Genomic DNA, 22,866 nt, shown 5'->3' with positions numbered 1-22,866 from the left:
TGTGTAGGTACTTGTGAATCGTAATACTTTATAGTTCGATAATTGTAGGTACCTGCTAGCCTTAATATTTTACAGATTGATCCGTAATGCTTTACGAATTTGTTTGTGCATATACGTTTGTGCGTTAAACTTTACAGATTGATTCTTGTAGGCACATATCAATTCTGATGCTTAACAGATTGATATGTCTAGGTACCCGCTAAAACTAATATTTTACATATTGACTCGTGTTGGTACCTATGACCCCTAATACTTCACAGATTGATTCTGTTGATATTTGTCAATGCTAATACTTTATAACTTGATATGTGTAGGTATATGTTAGCCTTAATTTTTAATAATTGATTTGTGTAGGTATCTGCGAGACCTAATATTTTACACATTGATTCGTGTTGGTACCTATGACCCCTAATACTTTAGAGATTGATTCATGCAGGTACCGTTGAGCCCTAATACTTTACATATTGATTCGTAATTAGAGATTAATTCGTGTAGGTACATGATTCCTAATACTGTATAGATTGATTCGTTATTTGAGATTAATTCGTGTAGGTACATGAGTCCTAATATTTTACAGATTTATTCTTGTAGATACCTATAAGTTACAGTATTTTTCATATTGATTCCTGTACGTTTGTGTGAGTCCTAATACCTTATATATTTATTCGTGTAGATACCTGTGAGGCCTAATATTTTACAGATTGGTTCGTGTAGGTATGTGTAAGCCCTAATGATTCGTGTAGATGTGTGTGGGTCCTAATACTTCACAGATTTATTTGTATGAGTCCCTGTGAGGTCTAATATTTTTAGATTAATTCGTAAATGTACTTGTGAGCCCCAATACTTCACATATATATATATATATATATATATATATATATATATATATATATATATATATATTTGTGTAGGTACCTGTGGGACCTGATATTTTACAGACTCGTTAGTGTGGATACCTGCGAGTCATAATATTTTACAGATTGATTCTTGTAGGTTCATGTGAGCTCTGATATTTTTGTCTGAAATTTTCGTTTCGAAGGTCAGTTCGTTAAAAATTACTCCCTCCATCCCAAATTGTGATATAGATACAAGTTCAAAGAGGGGATTAGTGCACATGTGCAACCTATTTCCTATTACAGTATGGCATTATGTGCAGTATCTTACGGGGCTTCCACTGTTCCGACGTGACCACTAGCAGACTGTTGAAGAGAAGACAAGAATCGTATTTACATAGCTGCATATGAGCAGGAGGCAAATGGCCACCAGCAGTGGTGTTCGGGTTGAAGACAAGGGTTCATCGACCCATCTAAATCGGGTAGGAACCACAAAAGAAATAGACAAGTGAATGCAGTAGTGCCATTGTGCAGTTCCTGGTGGAATACAAAAGAGGTGGAAGTTTGCAGAGGGGTGCTATTAAGAAAGCAGCTGTTAAGTTTCTAGTAACATTACTGACTATATCCTGAATTTGGCACCGAGCTAAGCAACAGTATGATAAAGGCAAGTTGTACGCCGAGAAAAGAGGAAATTATGGTCCGAAACGCGAAGATTATTCTGTAGAACTGAATAAAATAAAGGACATTCCTTTACTCAAATGTGAGATAATTCGATATTTTCTATGTGCTATTGAAATGCCAAAAACAACTCTATTTCAGTATTTGAAAGAGGGCAAAGCAATAAAAAAAGTTGTATCCACACTAAAATCTCTTTTCACAGAAGATAACAAATGCGAACGACTGTCATTATGTTTGTCTATGTTAGAAGATAATGGTGAATTCAGGGCTATGTACAGTTATGTGCATATTGATGAGAAGTGTTCTGTTTCACCAAGTATTACCTCATGATAGATGAGAAGTCTCCACAATGGCAATGGAAAAACAAGAGTTTCATTCCTAAGATCATGTTTATGGCTGCAGTGGCAAGACCTAGGTGGGACTCGCACAAAAATCAGTGATTCAGTGTCCGAATAGGCAACTGGCCATTTATTGACATAAAGACGGAAAAAAGAAGCGGCTAGTATCAGCCCCATGGCACTCCCCTTATATACCCTAAAACATGAGTGACACGAAATGACATTCAGAAAATGCTTGTGCAAAACGTCATTCCAGCTATTCAACTACAGTTTCCAGCAAGTTGGAAGAAGAAGACGATCATTAATTCAGCAGGACAATGCAAAACCTTATTCTTCTGACCAAAATCCTGCAATTATTTCAGCGGCAAACAATAATGGATGGAATATTGTTTTGAAGAGGCAGCCACCCAACAGCCCTGACTGCAATATTTTGAAGCTTGGCGTTTTAATGAAATCCAGTTTCTGCAGCATCAGAAAAATCCAGGAACACATAAGAACTGATTGACTGCACTGTTGAAGCCTTAACCGCTCTGACCAAAGACAAACAGATTGCTGTCTTCCTCACTTTGCAGCAATGCATGGAGTACTCCATGATGAAAGAAGGAAGCAGTGTATAGAAGGTGCCTTGTATGGGGAAAGACAAACAAAGACGTTTAGGAGGATTTCCCGATACACTTCAATGCACTCAAGAGGCTATAAAAGTGGCACAATCAGCCTTAGTGAAGTTATAATACACCAAAATGTAACTTGCTCAACATATTATTAATAGGAGTACCACTTTAAATTTATTAAATAATGAGTGAACATTTTTATTTGTGATTGTTACTTATGTATGTTTTAAAAAAGTAAGGTCTCAAGACGTTAATTGATATATTATTTTATGGAGAGAAAATATCTGTGATTAATACTCGCACTTACGTATTTTTGTTAAGGTAAGGTACCAAGACATTATTAAATGCGATCTTATTAATATTGAAGGTGTGAGTAAATTTATTGCAACATATTTGCATATATCACAATCTGTAATGTAATATAAATAACATAATTTGGAATTAAATAAATGAGGGATATGTATACCATAATTTGGGATGGAGTATTACACAGAGGATAAGGATAGACCAAATTTTGAGGATATGTCTGTTTTGTATTATAAAGATGAATGAATATATGTACTGAAATGAATACAGTTGCATTTATTACGTGTTCTTATGAAGGACACGAAATGTTGAACTGTATAACGCGATCTGATTTAGAGTATACCTGTCTGATGCATTATTTTTCAGCAAAAAATATACTAATATTTGTGCTAAAATTGATATTGTTAATACCCTATTGAATATGTTAAAAAATATACAAAATCCTGCAATACTGCAGGAGGAATCACTGCATATGGATGAATGGAGAGATAGAGGAGTACGCCGAAAACACTTATTTGATAACAGTCCAATGAAGAATGATTACTGTAGGCTATTTTCATGAAAACGTATGTTCTACAGCATCACAGTACTTTTTCGTATATGTCAGTTAGTTGTTGGGAAAGTAAATTAGAGATAAATATGAGGAAAGAAAATAGACGTTACAGTAAAAGATAATAAAATGTGAAAAGACAGTGATTTATAAAATATATGCCGACACATGGCTGAAAATAAAGATGCACAATCAGGAGCAGTGTTGCTGGACGATAAATACAGAAAGTGAGTTGTGAGCAATGCTAGGAAGGATAAGTTCAGAAAGTGCAGCATCAGCCGAAGATATTTAGTAAGGACTGGAATGTCCTGGGTTCAATTTCAGGTGAAAAAAGATATTTGTAAACTTCTAGAATTGCTACGGCTACCACTGTGCCCTTACTACTGGTGAAAGGAGTACAGAGCATGATATGCATTACACTACTACCTCAGTAGTACCAAACTCCCCAGTTCTATTGACTCTGGATGATGGGTGTGTAACTGTTATCACATTACTCCAAAATGCATAATTGATATGAAGGAAACTGCAGTGAAGGAAAGTTTGTCTTACCGAGACGCTTGTCGCCGTTGAAGAGGTTGTCGAGGTAGATGTACATTCTCTTTGGGTCCAGGTGGACTGTCGCTGAAGTCAACAGGAAATGGTCTACTCCATTAATATTCTGAGTGGCGAAATTGTTTCGGAGCATGCATTTTGCATCAACTGTTGGAGAGAAAAAGTACTTATCTATGTATAATTTTTTTTTTAAATATACACTTCTTTGGATGTAAAAAATCTATTTATCACAAAAGGCAATTGTTACAGTACAGTGAATGTTATTAAATGAAAAGCTCTCATACGAAAGACTAACATATGGAAACAACTTGGCCGATGAAAATAGCCTGAATATTATTTTATGCCAGTAGTTGTGGTTCTGTGATTGCTTTCTCTTGAGCCATTTTTAATTAAACATTTGTATTGTGTGGGGATCATTTGACACGAAAGGAGACTTCAGGGAGAGAGGAAGCATATAAGACGTGTTGTGAAATTGCAAATTTAATGTATTAAACCATTAAAGGATCTTGCAGTGTAGGCTTTCACGGCCGGAGTTTATAGATCTAGATTCATTTTCCGGGCTGAGAGGCCGTGGTCTAGTGGTTGGATTTATACCAGACGTTTCGTCTGCAACTGCGGCAGACATCTTCAGTGGAGTGGTATCCGAGGTCGCAAGACTCTTCTCGGCGTATCTGAGGCAACTGATCCTGTGGCTGTCCTCTACGAGAGATACTGCTCTATCGAAAAATCGAAAGAGAATTGGGAGGACAAATTTAAAAGGTACGCAAATCGCGTCCTTGCAAGGGGTTGGGGTGTACAAAACTAAATATGTGAGCTCCAAGCCAGTTGGCCACTAGTCTCACTCCGGGTTACGCTGCACGACTGAAGGAGCTCTAGATAATTTTGGAGGGGAAGCCGAAATTGGACGTAACCTCTTAGGTACCATTAACGCGAGGGGGACGGAGAATTGATCAAATGATCACGGGACGGGTCGAGGAGAAGATGGCTGATGAGGATGGCAAGACGCTGTCATCTGTTGCTCGATGACAAGGCATGTGAAGGCCGACGGAAGAAGCGCCGTGAAATCTAAATCTGCAATTTGGGAGGTCCCTGTCCTTTGAAATTGCGACTAATTTTGTGACCTCGTACAATTAATACACATTTATAGGTTCTGAACTAGGGCATACGTCGTATACAAGAAAGGGGAATATATATGGGGAAGGGCATATGGGTCCGTGGCCCATTTCTTATAGGACTCATCCCGACATTTATCTTACGCCTTAGGAAAACCACGGAGTACCTTAGGCAGGATGAGTTGTCTCATATAAGAGACTGGCCAATTTGGCTGTTATGTAGAAGGTATCCTGTGACTTGAATGAATGAATGAATAAGGGGTGGAAGTGAGAGGAGAAGGTTTAAAGGTACGTGAAAACACGTCCTTGAAGGGGGGAGTTGGGGCTGTGAAAAACTGAATATGTGATCTCCAAGCCTCTTGGCCACTTGTCTGACTTCGGGTTTCGCCGCCCCAGTGAAGGAGCGCTAGAAATTTCCAGTGGGTAAGCCGAAAATGGACGTAACTGATTAGCTACAACATACGGGGGGGAGGAGCAGAAGTACAGCGACCTGATCCGGAGGAGAGACGCGATGGTACCAACTAGGAGGAGGAGTCTAGGCATGAAACGGTAATAGCCAGTTTGGCTGTTTGAAGATTCGAACGCGTAGGGATTAATCTTAACGGCAATAGCCAATTGGCTCTTTGATGATTTTTCTCAGATCAGGACACCAGCCAGTTGGCTCTTTGATTACTCCATTGATCTGTACAAGGGGACGATTGAATTCTATTAGGGCCCGAGTGCGATGTGTATAATAATTAATTTTGAGCCGTCACCAATGTCTGGGGATGTGAATGCAGGTCCGTGGCCCATTTCTTTTAGGGCTCATCCCCACATTTGTCTTAACGCCTTAGGAAAACCACGGAAAAACCTTGGGCGGGATGAGATGTCTCAATTTCAGAGACTAGCCAGTTGGCTCTTAGGTAAAATGACTTGATTTGATGGATGTAGACTAGCCAATTGGGTCTGTTACAACTCCATCGATCAGCAAAACGGAATTATTGGGGACGATATGTTAGCTCAAGTTATTTAATCATAACGGTATTAGCCAATTAGCTTTTTGATGGATTCTGTCAGATCCGGAGACTAGTCAATTGACTCTTCACTCCGTAGACCTGTAAGAGGGACAGAATGGATTTATAGCCCGAGTTAGAGCAGGTGATTTCACAGCGGTTGCTTATTCGATTAAGTCATGAATTAATAATCTACCTAAATCGGGGAGTAACACCTGCCTCCCTGTTTTCCTGTCTTAAGAGAATAACTAGTGGACCTGTCTGGTGTCTTCGGCGTAACCTAGGATCATACCGGCCGAGGCCTGATATGAGCGGGTTGGGGCTGGCACGAGCGGCCTCATACAGGTTTCTAGCCAATCGAGCAAAGAACTCGTCTACGGTTGGCAAGTTTAGCTCATCGTGGAACTTCTCTCTCGAAGCGACTCGCGGGAGATGTGTTATGATGCGAGTCACCTGGTTCTGGATAACTTGGAGTTTCCGGAGATGGGTCATTGCCGCGAACCCCCATGCGGGTGCGGCATAGGTTATTACAGACCGAATGAGGGCCTTATACATGGTAAGTCCTACCCCCAGGTTGTCAGGAGTGAAGGCCGCCAGAATGGGATAGTGTCTAACTATCAATCCATAGGCCTTACGAAGAAGGGAATGGATATGATCTCGGAAGGTGAGATGAGAGTCCATAATGATCCCTAATTATTTAATATGGTTCATCCACGGCATTTCTCGTCCGAAAAGTGTGGGTGGAGGTGGTATGTCTTCGAGCCTCGCTCTTAGTGAAAAGAGTATGGCCTGACATTTCTCTACACTGACCTTGATTCTCCAGTCGTGGAACTACGGCTGGAGGTGATCTAAGATCGACTGCCATCTACGGGTCGCTAACCTGTAGGTTTTGCCCATCGCCAAGATGGCAGTGTCATCTGCATAGATATACAGATGGCTACTTCTGCCGTGGATATAGCGAAACGGGAGGTCATTAATGGATATATTGAAAAGTATGGGACCGATAATCGATCCCTGCGGGACTCCTGCGTGAATTTCACGGGGGGTGGAGAAAGTAGTGCCTACTGAGGTCTTGAATGTACGGCCTCGGAGGCAATCTGAAATGAGGCGTACCATTCCATCTGGGACTCCCGTGCCCAGTAGCTTAACCAAGAGCCCTTCATGCCAAACCTTGTCGAATGCTCGCTCGATGTCCAGGTAAGCTGGAGCTACGACACGCTTCGTGCTCATGCCCCAGGTAATGTCCTCCGTCATGCGGAGTGCCTGGAGTGTAGTGGAACGACCAGGGTGGAAGCCGAACTGGTCGTTCCTGATTTGGGGCAACACTACTTCAGTGAGGCGTCTATGTATGACCCGCCAGTTTGCTGAGACAACTGAGAACACTAATAGGCCTATAGTTGCTTAGATTCGTTTTATCCTTTCCGGGCTTTGGAAAGAGAACTACGTGTGACTCTTTCCAGGAATGGGATAGTGACCGGAAGCCTAGATGTTATTAATTATGTGTGCTTTGCGCTTCATAGCTGACCTTGGGAGATGCTGCAATATAATTCCTTGGATACCGTCGGCTCCTGCAGCCTTATGAGGGCTAAGACGACGAATGAAATGGGCGTCCTCGTGGGTGTTCGTAGGTCGTATCCCATTTTCCGGCTCCCAGCCGAGGAGGTCTTGAACCGATTCCTCAATAGCTCTAATATGGGGGAAGTTTAAATTTAGATCCACCGGCTGGAAAGTGGTCTCTAGAACGTTTGCCATTGCGGTAGCCTTCTCCTAAGGAGTAAAAGCAGTAACTTCTGGGCTGACTATTAGTGGGTGGATAGGTTGAGATGGATTGGATAGATTTCTAGTCATGTTTCTGCTGTCCATCGTCTCAACCTTGGATTTCCAAGCATCCACGACCGTTTCGTGGACCGCCTCACTGATCCGCGTGCACAAGCGGTTCAACTCTACTCTGTGTTCATCTAACCTAGTACGCTTCCACAATGTTCTGGCTCTATTGCGGGCGATGTTTAGGTCTCTAATATAGGCTGGCAGCTGCATCCGTCCTGGTTGTAGAGACCGTTTCAGTATTGCTGCATCCATTGCCTTTTTAATGCAGTCCGTCAGGTCTCTAACTGACCTATCTATCCCTGCCGGAGAAACTTCGGGCGGGAGTTGTGGAAGCGTAGCGGCTACCTGGCCTTGAAAGAACACCCAGTCTGCCGCCTTGTAATTGAATTTCTCAGCGGTGGGGAAGAGTTCGATTGGGTGCATAATCTCCATGATCACCGGTAGGTTATCGGATGGAAGATCATCCAGGGTTGTTAGTCTCACCCTGGTTGTGAGACCTTTCACCAGAGCAATATCTAGGAAATCGGGAACTTGATTAGCAGCATCCGTACCCGTTTCCTGTGGAATTTTGAAAATGTCTATCGCCCTGCCGATTGGGGCGTCTACAGTTCCAGGTAGCGTGCTTCTCATTGAAGTCGCCGGCGACTATGAACCTATCTGTGAGGCTTGTCACTATATCTAAATCCCGTTCAGTGAGTGTGCCCGGGGGACTGTAGGTTGCCATAAGCAGAAAGGTGATTCTACTTATGTAGGCTGTAATAGCTACTGCCTCTAACGTCGCTAGCTGGGGAAGGAGATACTCACAGTGCGCAATCGTAGATCTAACGAACACCGCTACACCTCCGTCTCTTCTAACTGGTCTATCCAATCTATAGATTTTAAACCCCGCGCATCTGAAATTTTCTTGGGGTGTCGGGAGCGTGTCCGTTACAAATGCTATGTCTATATTATTTACGTCTGGAAATGCCCTAAACTCGTTTCTAACATGTCCAAGGCCCCTGGCGTTCCATATACACATGCTAGCATCTCCGTCATTTCGTCAGGCCATTAGGTGAAACGAGGGACGTTAGGAGTTTAAATAATTCCGAGAGGGCGTACATAGGATTCTCCATAAGGAGAACTATCAATCTCATTAATCCTTCTAGGATTGGGGCGGGCGGCAGGTTAGGGTTAGCTAGTTGCACCGCCTCGGCAAAGTTCTGAACTTGCTCCAGGGTAGCACCTGAATCGGTCACGCCTTTGGAGGTGCTTGCAACAGCTTCCTGCTGTGCTGGTGGGACAGAGGCTGAAGTGGGCTCTGTCGTGGTGGTCGTAGTGACTTTTCTGCTGCCCTTGTTGCGCTTAGGGCAGTGGGATAATGGTTCTCCACTATTGGCAGCAGGATTGGGGATTGTCGCTTGCCACGGTCGACCACAGAGGCGCGACTGGCATTACTAGCAGGGGAGGGATTACCGTCTGCTGCTGCTGCTGCTGCTGTTGACGGACCCGCCCGAGTTCCATGCGTGACACCGCACGGGGCTCCCTCACAGGGGCTCGAGCCTGCTGCTGCTGTTCCAGGAACAGTTGCTGTTTCCTGGCAGCTCGCTCTACCCGCTGCTGTCGGAGCCACTCGTATTGGAGCGTCCGCTGCTCCTCGAGCTTTGCCCTCCTCCGCCCTGCTCGATCCTTCTGAGGCATCCCTAACTTGGAGAGCTACAGGACAACCTCCATAGTTGGCGGTGTGAGCTCCGCCACAGAGTGTGCAAGTAGCAGGGACATTGTTGGGCTTGGGACAGTCTCTAGTTCTATGGGGGCGTGCGCAAGCCCGACACATTGGCTGTGCTCTGCAACTAGCCTGAGTGTGGTAATACCATTGGCAGTTGCTGCACTGAGGTGGACGCTTGCTGGGGACATAGTCCTCAACAGTAATCCGCATCAGGCAACACTGCCGTAGGGCTCTAATTCTATCCCGGCCTTCGGGGGTGTTGTCTATATCCACAAAGACCATAGGAAGTTTCGTCTTCGTCCTAGAGGAGTGCATCCTCGTCACTCGCCGGACGGTGATGCCTTGGAAATCCAGGTCGCCCTGGATGTCCTCCTCTGTGGTATGAATGTCGAGTCTTCTCAGTACAAAACGAAGAGGCTTCTCATTTTTGGGGCGAAGCAGGTTAAACGCTACTCGCCGATGTGTCAGGAACCTGCAAAGATTTGCGTAGTCCCTGTCGCAGATTGTTTTCACGGCCGTCCCGCCACGCGTCCGGTATGAGCACATTCCCAGCGGTTCGTACTCCGCTTTGAACTCAAAGTTCAATCGGCCTAATGAACCTGTAAAGGCCGGGGTAATAATAACTCGGGGAATGTCCCCCAGTCTCCTAGTAAAGGCCGTCTCAGCAGCGCCTTCTCGATCTTCGTCCTCACTCTCCGAAACGTGAGTACGAGCGGGGGAAGGGTCGCGGAGGAATATCTATTACTTCAGGAGCAGTATCCATTTCCTGTTGGACTTGAGGAACGGGGGGAAGTTCCGCATCCTGTATCTTGTCGCGATGTGCAGAATTATTGGCCTGAGGGGCCGTTAATTTCTCTAAGTTAGAGAGGTCAATTGTCTCTCTCTCACTCAGGGCAACTGCGGTGGGAGCGCCTTATTCTTCGGGTCAAGGTGTGCCCTTCTTTTTCTTATTGGCCTTCTTGGCCTGTGGCGCATCAGAGCCCGACGGGCCTGGCTGCGGGTCCACTAGTGACTTGCCCTTGTCACTGGGTCTATGAAGACCACTCGGACGAGGTACAACTGCAATAGCCGCGTCTGCTACTTTGGAAGCTGCCAACTTACACTGGTCAGCCGGCTTTCTAACTAGTCCAGAGGGGACTGGGAGAGTCTGGGAGGGCCGCAGATTTAGAATCTCTGCGACTGGCACTGGAATCGGCGGTGTCCGTACTGGTTTTGTCGAGCGCAGGCCTCGGTGCTTCGGGAGTGGTGGAGGAGTATGGGCCGCGTGTGTAGGATGAACTATCAAGTACGACGCAGTGGGTCCTGCTTGGTCAGTGCACTTAAGCAACCCCCGAACGCCACCGTCTTCAGATGGGCTCATGACCTTCTTTCCTCTAACTCGGATCATTATTCGATCTCGAAGATCGAGGGGGAATGTCCCTAAGCGGGACGCCGTCCGCAGTGCAAGTACCTGCTAGGCCCCTGTCCCACTAGGGGTGGAAGCCCAGCAGTTCTGCCCGACCGGTCGCCGGAGCCTAGCCCGGTTAGCTATCGTAGCACGCGCTGTGGAGCCCGCCGGGGACCGTCGGTGTGATTCGCTTTCTCTCGTAGGCTCTGAGAAGGGCCGGACGTAATTTAGCGTAGCCCTCAGAAGGGCCGGATAATAGTTCAAGAAATGGAGCGCAGAAAGCAAATTAGCCCGAGGGCCCTGCCTTTAGGCAGTTACTCCGGGACCGGTACCGTCACTCCAAGGATTGCGAGAACCAGTAACGCGTGGAGTTTCTCCCTAGCAGGAAGCTTGCCTAAGGACCAAGGACGGCTAGGTGTCTCCTCGAGGGAGGACCCAATCCCCGACCGGCATCCGCCTGTCCTATGGAAGATTAGTGCACGCAGCTCTCCGTGGGCTCCGCGGCTTCTCGCTGCGCGCCGGTGCGGCACGTGGAACAGTTGTCTGCTTCTTAAGTGTCGATCACGTCGGTTTTCGACGCCTTGCCGAAGATGACCTGTGCTCGGCAATTCGAGCCTCACTGGGCGAGAGCTGCTGGGCTGCTGCGCTGTCTTAACTTGTAGCCGCTGTTTTGAAGTTCTCCGATGGTCTTCGTTCGGTACGAAGCCGAAGATCTGCTGCTGCTTCTGCTAAAAGCTCCAAGCACGTCTGACTTCTTCCACGTCCAAGAAAGAAGTCCCTGCCTCCCTATTTAGGATATGAATGGATGAATGAATGAGTGGGGGAAGTGAGAGGAGAAACTTTAATGGTACGTGAAAACACGTCCTTGCAAGGGGGGAGTTGAGGCTGTGAAAAACTGAATATGTGAGCTCCAAGCCTCCTGGCCACTTGTCTCACTTCGGGTTTCGCCGCCCCATTGAAGAAGCGCTAGAAATTTCCAGTGGGTAAGCCGTAAATGGACGTAACTTATTAGCTACAACATACGGGGGGAGGAGGGGCAGAAGTACTGCGATCTGATCCGGAGAAGAGACGCGCTGGTACCAACTAGGAGGAGTGATACAAGTCTAGTCACGAGCCAGTTTGGCTGTTTGAAGATTCGAACGCGTAGGGATTAATCTTAACTGCAATAGCCAACTGTCTTCTCTTTGATGATTTTTCTCAGATCAGGAGACCAGCCAATTGGCTCTTTGATGACTCCATTGATTTGTACAAGGGGACGATTGAATTCTGTTAGGACCCGAGTTCGATGTGAATAATCATTAATTTTGAGCCGTCACCATTGTCTGGGGAAGTGAATGCAGGTCCGTGGTCCATTTCTTTTCATTCTGAATGAATGAAAGAGGGGTGGAAGTGGGAGGAGAAACTTTAAAGGTACGTGAAAACACGTCCTTGCAAGGGGGGGAGTAGTGCTGTGAAAAACTGAATATGTGAGCTCCAAGCCTCTTGGCCACTTGTCTCACTTCGGGTTTCGCCGCCCCAGTGAAGAAGCGGTAGAAATTTCCAGTGGATAAGCCGAAAATGGACGTAACTGATTAGCTGCAACATACGGGGGGGGAGAAGGTGCAGAAGTACAGTAACGTGTTCCGGAGGAGAGACGCGATGGTACCAACTAGGAGGAAGAGTCATAGAAATCTAGGCACGAAACGGTAATAGCAAGTTTGGCTGTTTGAAGAATCGAACGCATAGGGATTAATCTTAATGGCAATAGCCAATTGGCTCTTTGTTGATTTTTCTCAGATCAGGAGACAAGCCAGTTGGCTCTTTGATGACTCCATTGATCTGTACAAGGGGACGATTGAATTCAGTTAGGGCCCGAGTTCGATGTGAATAATAATTAATTTTGAGCCGTCACCAATGTCTTGGGAAGTGAATGCAGGTCCGTGGCCCATTTCTTTTAGGGGTCAATCCCACATTTGTCTTAACGCCTTAGGAAAACCACGGAAAAACCTTAGGCAGGATGAGATGTCTCAATTTCAGAGATTAGCCTGTTGGCTCTTTGGTAAAATGACTGGATTCGATGGATATAGACTAGCCAATTGGCTCTATTACAACTCCATCGATTAGCAAAACGGAACTATTGGGGACGATATGTTAGCACAAGTTATTTAATCATCATAACGGTATTAGCCAATTGGCATTTTGATGGATTCTGTCAGATCCGGAGACTAGTCAATTGACTCTTCACTCCGTAGACCTGTAAGAGGGATAGAATGGATATATAGCCCGAGTTAGAGCAGGTGATTTCACAGCGGTTGCTTATTCGATTAAGTCATGAATTAATAATCTACCTAAATCTGGGAGTGACACCTGCCTCCCTGTTTTCCTGTCTTAAGGGAATAGCTAGTGGACCTGTCTGGTGTCTTCGCCGTAACCTAGGATCATACCGGCCGAGGCCTGATATGAGCGGGTTGGGGCTGGCACGAGCGGCCTCATACAGGTTTCTAGCCAATCGAGCAATGAACTCGTCTACTGTTGGCAAGTTTAGCTCATCGTGGAACTTCTCTCTCGAAGCGACTCGCGGGAGATGTGTTAAGATGCGAATCACCTGGTTCTGGATAACTTGGAGTTTCCGGAGATGGGTCATTGCCGCGAACCCCCATGCGGGTGCGGCATAGGTTATTCCAGACCCAATGAAGACCTTATAAATGGTAAGTCCTACCCCCAGGTTGTCAGGAGTGAAGGCCGCTAGAATGGGATAATGTCTAACTATCAATCCATAGGCCTTACGAAGAAGGGAATGGATATGATCTCGGAAGGTGAGATGAGAGTCCATAATGATCCCTAATTATTTAATTTGGTTCATCCACGGCATTTCTCCTCCGAAAAGTGAGGGTGGAGGTTATATGTCTTCGAGCCTCGCTCTTAGTGAAAAGAGTATGGCCTGACATTTATCTACATTGACCTTGATTCTCCAGTCGTGGAAGCACTGCTGGAGGTGATCTAAGATCGACTGTAATCTACGGGACGCTAACCTGTAGGTTTTGCCCATCGGCAAGAGGGCAGTGTCATCTGCATAGATATACAGATGGCTACTTCTACCTTGAATATAGCGAAACGGGAGGCCATTAATAAATATATTGAAAAGTATGGGACCGATAATCGATCCCTGCCGGACTCCTGCTTGAATTTCACGAGGGGAGGAGAAACTAGTGCCTACAGGTGTCTTGAATGTACGGTCTCGGAGGCAATTTGAAATGAGGCGTACCATTCCATCTGGGACTCCCATGCCCAGTATCGTAACCAGGAGCCCTTCATGCCAAACCTTGTCGAATGCTCGCTCGATGTCCAGGTTAGCTGTAGCTATGACATGCTTCGTGCTCATTCCCCAGGTAATGTCCTCCGTCATGCGGAGTGCCTGGAGTGTAGTGGAACGACCAGGGTGGAAGCCGAAGTGGTCGTTCCTGATTTGGGGCAACACTACTTCAGTGAGGCGTCTATGTATGACCCGCCAGTTTTCTGAGACAACTGAGGAGACTAATAGGCCTATAGTTGCTTGGATTCGTCTTATCCTTTCTGGGGTTTGGAAAGAGAACTACGTGTGACTCATTCCAGGGAATGGGATAGTGACCGGAAGCCAAGATGTTATTAATTATCTCTGCTATGCGCTTCGTAGCAGATCTTGGGAGATGCTGCAATATAATTCCTTGGATGCCGTCGGCTACTGCGGCCTTATGAGGGCCGAGGCGACGAATGAAATGGGCGACATCGTGGGTGTTCGTAGGTCGTATCCCATTTTCCGTCTCCCTGCTAAGGAGGTCTCGAACGATTCCTCAACAGCTCTGATATGGGCCAAGTTTAAATTTTGTTCCACGGGTTGAAAAGTGGTCTCTAGAACGTCTGCCAGTGCGGTAGACTTCTCCTCAGGAGTAAAGGCCGTGAAATCTCGAGCGACAAGTAATGGGTGTATAGATTGGGACGGATTGGACAGAGTTCGAGATACACGCCAGACATCTGACATGTTTCTGCTGTCCATCGTCTCAACTTTTGATTTCCAAGCATCCACGACCGTTTCGTGGACCGCCTCACTGATCCGCTTTCACAAGCGGTTCATCTCTACTCTGTGTTCATCTAACCTAGTACGCTTCCACAATGTCCTGGCTCTATTGCGGGCGATTTTTAGGTCTCTAATATAGGCTGGCAGCTGCATCCGTCCAGGTTGTGAAGACCGTTTCAGTATTGCTGCATCCATTGCCTTCTTAATGCAGTACGTCAGGTCGCTAACTGACCTATCTATCCCTGCCGGAGTAATTTCGGGCGGGAGTGATGGAAGCGTAGCGGCTACCTGGTCTTGAAGGAACACTCAGTCTGCCGCCTTGTAATTGAATTTCTCAGCGGTGGCGGAGAGTTCGATTGGGTGCATGATCTCCATGATCACCGGTAGGTGGTCGAATGGAAGATCATCCAGGGTTGTTAGTCTCGCAATGGTTGTGAGACCTTTCACCAGAGCAATATCTGGGATATCGGAAACGTGATTAGCAGCATCTTGTACGTGTGTGGTGTCCCTAGGGGCCATCACAACGTACCCGTTTCCTGTGGGATTTTGAAAAAGTCTATCGCCCTGCCGATTGGGGCGTCTACAGTGCCAGCTAGCGTGATTCGCATTGATGTCGCCGGCGACTATGAACCTATCTGTGAGGCTTGTCAGTATATCTAAATCCCGTTCAGTGAGTGTGCCCGGGGGACTGTAGCCAGCCATAAGCAGAAAGGTGATTCTACCTATGTAGGCTGTAATAGCTACTGCCTCTAACATCGCTAGCTGGGGAAGGAGATACTCACAGTGCGCAATCGTAGATCTAACGAACAGCGCTACACCTCCGTCTCTTCTAACTGGTCTATCCAATCTATAAATTTTAAACCCCGCGCATCTGAAATTTACTTGGGGTGTCAGGAACTTTTCCGTTACAAATGCTATGTCTATATTATTTACGTCTGGAAATGCCCTAAACTCGTTTCTAACATGTCCAAAGCCCCTGGCGTTCCATATACACATCTTAGCAGCTCCGTCATTTCGTCTGGCCATTAGGGGATACGAGGGAGGTTAGGAGTTTAAATAACTCCGGAAGAGCGGACATAGGATTCTCCATCAGGAGAACTATCACCCTAGTTAATCCTTCTAGGATTGGGGCGTGCGGTAGGTTAGAGTTAGCTAGTTGCACCGCCTGGGCAAAGTTCCGAACTTGCTCGAGGGTAGCACCTGGATCGGTCACGCCTTTCGAGGTACTTGCAACAGCTTCCAACTGGGCTGGTGGGACAGAGGCTGAAGTGGGCTCTGCCGTGCTAGTCTTAGTGACTTTTCTGCTGCCCTTGTTGCGCTTAGGGCGCTGGGGTAATGGTTCTCCACTATTGGCAGCAGGATTGGGGATTGTCGCTGCCACGGTCGACCATATAGGCGCGACGGGCATATCTAGCAGGGGAGGGATTACCGTCTGCTGTTGCTGCTGCTGCTGTTGACGGATCCGCCCGAGTTCCATGCGTGCAACCGCACGGGGCTCCCTCACAGGGGCTCGAGCCTGCTGCTGCTGTTCCAGGAACAGCTGCTGTTGCCTGGCAGCTCGCTCTACCCGCTGCTGTCGGAGCCACTCGTACTGGAGCGTCCGCTGTTCCTCGAGCTCTGCCCTCCTCCCCCGGGCCGCCCTGCTCGATCCTTCTGTGGCATCCCTAACTTGGAATGCTACAGGACAACCTCCGTAGTTGGCGGTGTGATCGCCGCCACAGAGTGTGCAAGTAGCAGGGACATTGTTGGGCTTGGGACAGTCTCTATTTCAATGGGGGCGTGCGCAAGCCCGACACATTGGCTGTGCTCTGCAGCTAGCCTGAGTGTGGTAATACCATTGGCAGTTGCTGCACTGAGGTGGACGCTTGCTGGGGACATAGTCCTCAACCGTAATCCGCGTCAGGCAACACTGCCGTAGGGCTCTAATTCTATCCCGGCCTTCGGGGGTGTTGTCTATATCCACAATGACCATAGCAAGATTGGTCTTCGTCCTAGAGGAGTGCATCCTCGTCACTCGCCTGACTGTGATGCCTTGGAAACCCAGGTCGCCTTGGATGTCCTCCTCTGTGGTATGAATTTCGAGTCCTCACAGTACAAAACGAAGAGGCTTCTCATTTTTGGGGCGAAGCAGGTTAAACGCTACTTGCCGATCTGTCAGGAACCTGCAAAGATTTGCGTAGTCCCTGTCGCAGATTGTTTTCACAGCCGTCCCGCCACGCGTCCGGTATGAGCACATTCCTAGCGGTTCGTACTCCGCTTTGAACTCAAAGTTCAATCGGCCTAATGAACCTGTAAAGGCCGGGGTAATAATGACTCGGGGAATGTCCCCCAGTCTCCTAGTAAAGGCCGTCTCAGCAGCGCCTTCTCGATCTTCGTCCTCACTCTCCGAAACGTGAGTACGAGCGGGGGAATGGTCGCGGAGGAACATCTATTACTTCAGGAGCAGTATCCATTTCCTGTTGGACTTGAGGAACGGGGGGAAGTTCCGCATCCTGTATCTTGTCGCGTTGTGCAGAAATATTGGCCTGAGGGGCCGTTAATTTCTCTAAGTTAGAGAGGTCAATTGTCTCTCTCTCACTCAGGGCAACTGCGGTGGGAGCGCCTTATTCTTCGGGGCAAGGTGTGCCCTTCTTTTTCTTATTGGCCTTCTTGGCCTGTGGCGCATCAGAGCCCGACGGGCCTGGCTGCGGCTCCACTAGTGACTTGCCCTTGTCACTGGGTCTATGAAGACCACTCGGACGAGGTACTACTGCAATAGCCGCGTCTGCTACTTTGGAAGCTGCCAACTTACACTGGTCAGCCGGCTTTCTAACTAGTCCAGAGGGGACTGGGAGAGTCTGGGAGGGCCGCAGATTTAGAATCTCTGCGACTGGCACTGGAATCGGCGGTGACCGTACTGGTCCCGTCGAGCGCAGGCCTCGGGGCTTCGGGGGAGGTAGAGGAGTATGGGCCGCGGGTTTAGGCTGAACTATCAAGTACGACGCAGTGGGTCCTGCTTGAAGAGTGCAATTAAGCAACCGCCGAACACCACCGACTTCAGATGGGCTCATGACCTTTTCCCTAACTCGGGTCATTATTCGATCTCGAAGACCGAGGGGGAATGTCCCTAAGCGGCACGCCGTCCGCAGTGCAAGTACGTGCTAGGCCCCTGTCCCACTAGGGGTGGAAGCCCAGCAGTTCTGCCCGACAGGTGGCCGGAGCCTAGCCCGGTTAGCTACCGTAGCACGCGCTGTGGAGCCCGCCGGGGACCGTTGGTGTGATTCTTGTAGGCCATGAGATGGGTCGGACGAAATTTAGCGTAGCCCTCAGAAGGGCCGGATAATAGTTCAAGAAATGGAGGCCAGAAAGCAAATTAGCCCGAGGGCCCTGCCTTTAGGCAGTTACTCCGGGACCGGTACCGTCCAAGGAGTGCGTGAACCAGTAACTCGCGGGGTCTCTCCCTAGCAGGAAGCCTGTCTAAGGACCAAGGACGTCTAGGGGTCTCCTCGAGAGAGGACCCAATCCCCGACCGGGATCCGCCTGGCCTAGGGAAGATTAGTGCACGCAGCCCTCCGTGGGCAGCGCGGCTATCTTCGCGCTGCGCGCCGGTGCGGCACGTGGACCAGTTGTCTGCGTCTTAAGAGCCGGTCACGTGGCCTGTGCTGGGCAATTCCAATCTGACTGGCCGAGAGCTGCTGGGCTGCTGCGCTGTCTTAACTTGTAGCCGCTGTTTTGAAGTTCTCGATGGGCTGCGTTCGTTGCGAAAGCGAAGATCTGCTGGTGCTAAAAGCTCCAAGCACGTCTGACTTCTTCCACGTCCAAGAAAGAAGTCCGACCATCACCACCACCCACCTTTTCTTTTCATGGTTGTGCGGGCGTATTAATAGTGAGACTAGCTTGCCGAGGCCTGTTTTCGCTGCGGTCCGCGCCGCTTTGTTCGCTGCTCCCGTTCTGGGTTCCGTCCTTTTATTGTATTGGCTTCTTAACTGTTCTGTTTAGGACCGGGTACCAAGAAGCCACTGCAACAAAAGGACGGAACCCAGAACGGGAGCAGCGAACAAAGCGGCGCGGACCGCAGCGACAACAGGCCTCGGCTCGTTAGTCGCACTATAAATACGCCCGTACAACCAGCCGGCAACCGACGACGCTACCGACAACTACAGCAGGACGTGAAAAACGCAATCAACGACTTTGAGAGTAGACGACGACTTAGACTCGCTACCAGTCTAGACACAAACATAGGACACAATCCAACAGGGCTACCAACAACTGACATATCCACTGAAGGTAGACAATAAATTCATATTCGCAGTGTAAGAAAACTAGAAGTCCACACTTGTGGAGTAACGGTCAGCGCGTCTGGCCGTGAAACCAGGTGGCCCGGGTTCGAATCCCGGTCGGCTCAAATTACGTGGTTGAGGTTTTTCCGGGGTTTTCCCTCAACCCAATACGAGCAAATGCTGGGTAACTTTCGGTGCTGGATCCCGGACTCATCTCACCGGCATTATCACCTTCATATCATTCAGACGCTAAATAACCTAGATGTTGATAAAGCGTCGTAAAATAACCCAATACAATACAACAACAAACTAGAAATATTCCGCGACACAGTACAACAAATACATAACCAACAACATCAGGACTTCGATCATGCCCACTACGAACGCATCACACACACAATACAAACGCAACGCATCATATACTTTCCCTTACAGGAACCACAGGCGAACGAGAACGACAACCCACTCACAGCTGCCTTGACGACTCAGGAAGTAGCTAACGCAATACAACAAACGAACAACAAAGCAGCTGGACCTGACAACATACGCAATGTATTAATACGCAACTACCCTGACACAGCCGTTGAGTATCTAACAGCAATATACAATGCCAACTTCCGCCTGGGGGCCCTGCCTGCAAGATTATGGAGCGAATAATTAAAAGACGACTACACCACTACATGGAGACGCATAACACTCTCCCTGACACACAAGCCGGGTTCAGACAAGTAATCGACATTATGACCAAATATTGAAAGTACTAACGCCCATAGAACACGGCTGGACACGTGGACACACCTCAATCATGGTGGCCCTTGACATGCAGCGGGCCTTCGACTCAGTTTGGCTAGACGGGCTCCGCTACAAACTGACAAACACAGGAATGCCGCGCATATTTGTTAGATGGCTCTCGGATTTCGTACGTGACCGAATGGGTCAAGTAAAAATTAACTACAATCTTTCTACCAACTTAACCGTTCACGGGGGAGTAGCCCAAGGCACAGTACTGTCTCCGATCCTTTATAACATCTATGTAGCTGACATCCCGCAACCACAAACTCCGACAATCAAACTCGGACAGTTTGCAGACGACACAATTCTGACATCGACAGGACGTAGTATACACACGCAAGCACGACTACTCAACAACTCACTGAGACACCTCACAACATGCTCGACAAATGGAGACTAACGATTAACACAACGAAAACACAAGTTATGTTACTGAAAAGACGACGATATCCACGAGCGACAATATGTGACAGGAACCTAATACGAATAAAAAACGCACGACTACCTTACCGAGACAAAATAACATACCTCGGAGTGATCTTTAACAGGAAACTGAACTTCAGTCCGCAGGCGGTTAAAATCCTCCAGCGAATAGCCCTATCCGCGAAACTCCTCTATAAAGTTTCCGGTCGTCATCCCTAACGAATAGGCAGCCTTCCTCAAACCAATATCATAATATATAAATCTATCATCCGACAATCCATAATGTACGCCTCTCAGTTCTTCACCCGTATAACACCCTCATATCTCCGGCTCCTAATCCAAAAAGGGAGAAGCCTAATCCGCAAAGCTTATCTCCTGACTCCTAACACATGAAATCATATCCCATATGACCTCTCCCGAATTAAACCCCTTCCCGAATACATCCGTCGCAAAAACATTAAATATGTCCACAAGTCCATAAATAAACCTTACACACAACAGCTCTTCAACTCACCTCCCCCTCAGAATCCCGACATAACAATATCAAACCTCTATCAACAATACACCCAACACCTACAAAACCAACATTAAATAACATCCATCCCTACAGTTCCAAGCACTAGACGACCAACTCCTAATAACCATCAACCTAAACACGACGCACTTAATACATAGACGACAGACAAGTTAACTACGATAACTAGGCAGCAGACGTTGTGTGGGTTGCCTGGCAGACGGCGAAGTGCAGAGTCCGCCTCGCAACCAACAACGACAAGAAACGAAGAACACCAAAACTGGATCCTGCGTTTTCCCTTGCTGTGCCAGTCCAAGTGAGACGTGTGTCAAACTACTATAATCCACGAAAAATAATCACAGCCTGAAGAGAACAATTAAGACTAAAGCAGGCTACCACGGAGGGAGCGATCCCAACGTGGTAATACATAGTAGTAGTAGTAGTAGTAGTAGTAGTAGTAGTAGTGGTAGTAGTAGTAGCCACAGGATCAGTTGCCTCAGGTACGCCGAGAAGAGTCTTGCGACCTCGGATACCATTCCACTGAAGATGTCTGCCGTAGTTGCAAACGAAACGTCTGGTATAAAACCAATCACTAGACCACGGCCTCTCAGCCCGGAAAATGAATCTAGATCTCATTAAAGGATCCTTTTTATACTTACAGACTGTCTCTTGTACAAGAGTATGTCCGTGATGACTAAGCTGCTGACATTACGTAAAATGTCTATAGGTGTCTTTTTTTCATCATAAAACGTGAGAATGAAATTTAAAAATCAATTTCAGATGAATACTTACCAAATGATAGGCTGTTATTGCCGCTAAATGTCTATTTTAAATTTTATTGCCCTCTTTGTTTATATCTATTTTTAAGTGGCTGAAAGAGCAGGATTACGAAAATATTTTATAATTTATAAATTTCGTATATCTGTTATTATTATTGGTGGAGCAGTGCTAATATTATTGTTAGTTGAAGCGGTATCGTGGACAGTCTGGAATGTTGTTCAGCCAACAGTCAGTTTTTGGTTGCTTTGCTTCCACAGTAAGACCTCAAGATTGCTTTTGAGGAAATTGTTCAGGAGAGGAAAGTAACCTATTCTCTTTATACCCTAACTAACAATTGTTATGCATTTGTTATTTATACAATAGAAAAATACTTGCAGATTTAAGAGTTGTTATCAATAGACGCACAGATTGTAAGATGAGGGAAAAATTGTACTTAGGAGGTTTTAGAAGTAAACAGAGTTTTGTAGAATAATGTTTGGTGAGTGATTATTTTAGCAGTAAATTAATTTTAACTGTGTACAGTAGTCGCGGTTAAATGGTTAACATTAGAATTGGACAGGGCCGTATAGGGCAAAAAAAAAAAAAAAAAAAAAAAAATATATATATATATATATATATATATATATATATATATATATATATATATATATATATATATGAAGGGTACACGGGAATAACGAACAAGGTCCATTAAGAATAATTTTGAGATAAATGAAATTTAAAGTTTGAGGCCTTGAAACGTATAGTTTATTGTTAACTTATTGCCATTTTTTATCACTCAAGAATGTAGCATTATAAAACAAATATGTGACAAAATATTGTTTTGATTTTATGAATTACAACAATGCAAAACTGCAAAAAGTCTACTTTGCTACGTTTTATAAAGGGGAAAACGAACAATGTCACAATTTAATTGAATATTTGTTGGGAATAGAATCAGGCATAATATTTTCAAACAATGTACCTAACACATGTTTACTTTCGTTTAGGGCATTCTTTTTAAAGGTTCTAAATATTGTTGACCCATTATAAATATTTTTATCTTTGATTGTTCCAAACAATTATTGAAAAACAAATCTACACACTAATCTAATTGCACGAATTTTCCATTTTGAATGAATATATTGAACTATAAAATCGTTTCATTCACTGTTATTGACTTCTTGTGACTCGT

At 46.4% G+C, this 22,866-nt stretch overlaps 1 protein-coding gene across 2 annotated transcripts in view; it reads right to left on the bottom strand.

Annotated features, from left to right (window-relative positions):
* Positions 1-22,866, bottom strand: part of LOC138699671 (protein takeout-like) — a 60,228-nt gene that overhangs the window by 6,564 nt on the left and 30,798 nt on the right. Inside the window, exon 5 of one of the 2 annotated variants that reach the window (XM_069825717.1) lies at positions 3,866-4,015. The exons of the other annotated variant lie outside the window; for it this stretch is intronic. Coding sequence (XP_069681818.1) covers positions 3,866-4,015 — 150 coding nt within the window. The remainder of the gene's footprint in view (positions 1-3,865; positions 4,016-22,866) is intronic. 2 annotated transcript variants of the gene reach the window in all.

This window comes from Periplaneta americana, chromosome 5 (assembly GCF_040183065.1).
Source record: "Periplaneta americana isolate PAMFEO1 chromosome 5, P.americana_PAMFEO1_priV1, whole genome shotgun sequence".
Lineage (NCBI taxonomy): Eukaryota > Metazoa > Arthropoda > Insecta > Blattodea > Blattidae > Periplaneta > Periplaneta americana.
This window is presented reverse-complemented; position numbering and strand designations above follow the sequence as displayed.